General features: G+C 46.9%; 1 protein-coding gene across 1 annotated transcript in view; it reads left to right on the top strand.

Annotated features, from left to right (window-relative positions):
- The window catches only part of LGMN (legumain), a 36,457-nt gene that overhangs the window by 30,448 nt on the left and 1,759 nt on the right, over positions 1-4,250 (top strand). Inside the window, exons 11-12 of the mRNA XM_007454718.1 lie at positions 87-287; positions 2,138-2,308. Of these exons, the coding sequence (XP_007454780.1) occupies positions 87-287; positions 2,138-2,308 (372 nt within the window). The remainder of the gene's footprint in view (positions 1-86; positions 288-2,137; positions 2,309-4,250) is intronic.

The raw sequence follows: 4,250 nt of genomic DNA, 5'->3' as shown, positions 1-4,250 counted from the left end.
TCTCTCTCTCTCTCTCTCTCTCTCTCTCTCTCTCTCCCTCTCCCTCCCCTCCCCCTCGCCCGCTCCCTCTCCCCCTCCCTCCCCAGTCCATCTCTGCCATGAAGTTGATGCAGTTTCAGGGTCTGAAACACAAAGCTAGCTCTCTCATCTCCCTGCCCCCAGTCAAACACCTTGACCTCACTCCAAGCCCCGAGGTGCCCCTCACCATCATGAAAAGGAAACTGATGAGTACCAATGATCTGCACGAGTCCAGGCGTCTTGTCAAGAAGATCGACAGGCAGCTGGAGGTAAGTGGTGGTGCAGCTGCGGCTCCCAGCCTAGCCGGGCAGCGTGTGTGAGTCCTGTCTCTGCCTCCTGACCATAAATCCGTGTTGGTGGGAGCCAAGTGACAGAGCTCTGGGGTCACCCTCCTCCTGCCACAGTGGCAGTACATGGGAAAGGAAACCAGGCTTTGTACTCGCTGTAAAATGGACATGAGTGAGCAGGGCAGTGGCCAGCTTCATTCTTCATCAGTAAACTGGCCTTGACCTCTTTGGAAGCAGGAAGCAAAGAGAGGGAGCCTGTCTCCTGCCAAGAAGCCATGGCATATGGGTGTTTCCTCTTTTACACCTAGTTGCTTACAAGACATTTTCATTTTGCTGCTTGGTGAGTTAGTAGCTAATCATATTTAAAAACAAAAATCCAGTCCACAAAAAATTTCTGCTGCCTTAGGAAATCATAGTCACGGCCCCAAATTCTTCCTAAAATGCTTGCGCAATCTTTTACGATGACTAGGTTTGTTTTCAGCAGCTCATCAGTTTGTTTGCAACTGGCCGAATTTCTTTTCAAATTCTAGCTGTGTAGCTAGAACCACTAGGCGTGTACTCACGAGATGCTGGGCAAAGGCTGTCTGTTCAACAAAGCCAGCTGTGTAGACTCTGTCCCCTCATCAGCACAGCACAGGGATTGATGTGCTGGGATACAGCCTGAATTTTCTAGGAAAGAAAAAAAAAAATCTGTATGATCTGTCTTAAAGTCGTATATCTCAGAATCCTGACAGCTAGCAATCCTACACGTGGTACGTTAACCAGGATGGGGTTTTTGTTGTAGTTGTTGGTACCACAGTGTAATACAACAGTTCTCATATTTCTTTGCTCTCGGACCTCTTTACACTCTTAAAATTATTGATCCCAAAGAGCTTTTGTTGGTGTGGGTTATATCAGTATTTACTGCGTTAGAAATGAACACTGATATTTTTAAAATAGTAACTCACTTAGAAATAATAATAAACCCATCTTCTGTTAATATATTTTTTATGAAAAAGAATGATTTTCTAAAATAAAAACAATTTGGGTGAGAAGATTGGCATCACTACACTTTTGCAAATCTGTTTTCTGCCTGGCATTATGGAAGACAGCTGGGTCATCGTACCTGCGTCTGCATTCACTGCTGGGCTCTTTTGTTCTGGTTGAAATATATAAAGAAAATGTAACCTTACACAGATACATAGTTGGGAAAGGGAGGACGTTATGGAGCCGCTAAGAAGCCTGGGGGACCCCCGTGGTCCTGGACCACACGTTGAGATCCGCTGGTCTGGCGCACAGTGGGCAGGGAGCATTCGGGCATGAATGGAACAAACCCTGGCTGGGGAGCGGGAGGCTCAGGGGACTCGATTGAAAGTTTTCGTTGACATGGAAGCAGCTTTCTCCTTAACGATGCTGGTTTTCATTATCTGGGAAGAAAATGATGTCCACCCTTTGCATCCTTCTGTCTAAGCATCTGATGGTTTCCAGAACGGACAGAGGTGCCTGTGGACACATAGCACCACTTATGGGACAACAGTCTACTTTGGGGCACAATTTCTACATGCCCTCCCACACCCCCCACTTTCTTAGCCTGGGCCATACCTGCTCTTCAGGTATTCAGATTTAAATGCTTCCATCATGCCCGAAGATCCCTAAAAGGCAAGGTATTTCTGAAGGGTTCTAGCTGTAACAGAAGCCTCGCGTGTGCATCTTTGGCCGCAGAAAGCATCTGTTGGCATCTCTTTCAACATACTGGGGTGGAGGCTCTATGAAAGAAGCATCTAACTGGTCCAGGGTTCCAGGAGAGACTACGTTAAGTAAGATACATTTGGGAAAGATGTGTTTCTTCACAGGCCAGAAATGTCATCGAGAAGTCGGTGTGGAAGATTGTCGCCTTGATCTCGGGGTCCGATGCCGAGGTAGACAGGCTGCTGTCCCAGAGAGCCCCGCTCACGGCGCACGACTGCTACCAGGCAGCCGTGTCGCACTTCTGCACTCACTGCTTCAACTGGCACAACCCCACGGTAAGCCCAGACCCTGGGGCTGCCGGCCTCTGCATCCTGCCTTCCGAGGGCCAACTAGCTTGGCCTCCTCTGCATCTTAAACCGCAGACCTGAGTTAGTACTGTCCACTGGGAATCACGTCAGGTGCGTTGCCTTGTAGAAGGTTCCATCTTATAGAAGAAGCAACAGGCTCATTCAGAGGCCTTCGGTGGGGATGTGAGAGGAGAAAAGTCATCCAAAATCACTGACCCTAAATCTTGGCCCCGGACACTCTGAACTGTCCCAGTGGCTGGGAGAGCTTACCAGTCATAGACCATTCAACTGCCATTTCCATTGGCCTTTGAAGGGGACTTCCTTCTCTTCACACTGTGCCGTCCCTGCCAAACCCCACCCCTCCGCCCTGCCCCTCACACCAGCCACGCAGGTTTCTTCCTTCTGGGTCTGTTCCCACCTCTTCCCCAGATTTGTTGTTGGAAGCAGGCCCAGGCCCATGGAGGAGAAGGAAGGGCCTAGTTGCTGCAGATTGTCGAACGTCGGGGTTGGAAGGTACCTAAAAAGCCTCCTTTCTGGCCAGTACTTACATGATGCTTGGCTCCTTATAGGGAAGGGGTTAGCAAACTGTGGCCCGCAGGCCCATTCCCGCCCACAGCCTGTTGGATTTTTCCCTCCACAGCCTGTTTTTATAAATAAAGTTTAATCAAAACACAGCCACACTCAGTCACATAGCTTTCACCCTGCAGCAGAGTTGAGTACACGCAGCCTACAAAGCCTCAGATATTTATTGTCTCGCCCTTGACAGAAAAGTTTGCCAGGTCCTGCTTTAGACCCATGCTCTTCAATAACAGTAGTCACTAGCGTCACGTGGCTCCTTAAACTTGAATTTAAATTGATTAAGGATTGACATATACACACTACAATATATAGAATAGGTAACTAAAAGAACCTACTAAATAGCACAGGGAACTCTACTCAGTACTCTGTAATGGCCTATATGGGAAAAGAATCTGAAAAAGAGTGGATATATGTGTATGTGTAACTGACTCACTTTGCTGTAGAGCAGAAACTAGCACAACATTGTAAAGCAACTCTACTCCAATAGAAAAAAAATTAATTTAAAATAAAGAAATAAATGGATTAAAATGAAACCAAACGTAAAAGTCAGTTCCTTAGCTGCAGTAGCCACATTTCCCGTGTTCAGGAGCCACATGTGGTGAGTGGCTACTGAATTGAGAATGTTATAGAACATTTTCATTGTTGCAGAAAGTCCTCTCTGGGCTGTGACGTGCAGACCATGGTCATCCTCAGATACTTCTGAGGATGGAGTGCTGGGCACTTGGGAGATAGCTCTCCATTATTAAGAGGCTCTTAATTTTCTTTTCATTTATTTAACAAAGCATTCTCTTTATTTAATGATTTTTTAAAATTCCCATTTATTTAACAAATACTTAATCCTCTGGTGTTACATTTTTTGCCTGCTGGAACCACAGAAAGTGAATCTCTCCTTTCTTCCTCTTGTGAGTTCTCAGGTTCCCTTGAAGTGTTTTTCAAGGTAAACACCTCCAGTTATTTCCGTCTTAGTTGCCATCTGTTTGGCAATCACTTACCATCTGTCTCCCTCACCACTGTGTCCCAGACTAAAAGCCAGGCTGCCAGGGGGAGGTCCGAGCTAACAGAGAGGAGCAGGGCCAGGGGGTTCTCGTCCAGGAGTCCTTACCTGGGCTTGAGGGTGCTGCCAATCCCCTGCACATGTGCATTTTTTTTTTTTTTACATCTTTATTGGAGTATAATTGCTTTACAATGGTGTGTTAGTTTTTGCTTTATAACAAAGTGAATCAGTTATACATATGTTCCCATATCTCTTCCCTCTTGCGTCTCCCACCCTCCTTATCCCACCCCTCCAGGCCATCACAAAGCACCGAGCTGATCTCCCTGTGCTATGCGGCTGCTTCCCACTAGCTATCTA

Source organism: Lipotes vexillifer, unplaced genomic scaffold (genome assembly GCF_000442215.2).
Source record: "Lipotes vexillifer unplaced genomic scaffold, Lipotes_vexillifer_v1.1 scaffold1126, whole genome shotgun sequence".
Classification (NCBI taxonomy): Eukaryota; Metazoa; Chordata; class Mammalia; order Artiodactyla; family Lipotidae; genus Lipotes; species Lipotes vexillifer.
Note: the sequence above shows the minus strand (reverse complement) of the source record. Positions and strands in the feature narration are given on the sequence as shown.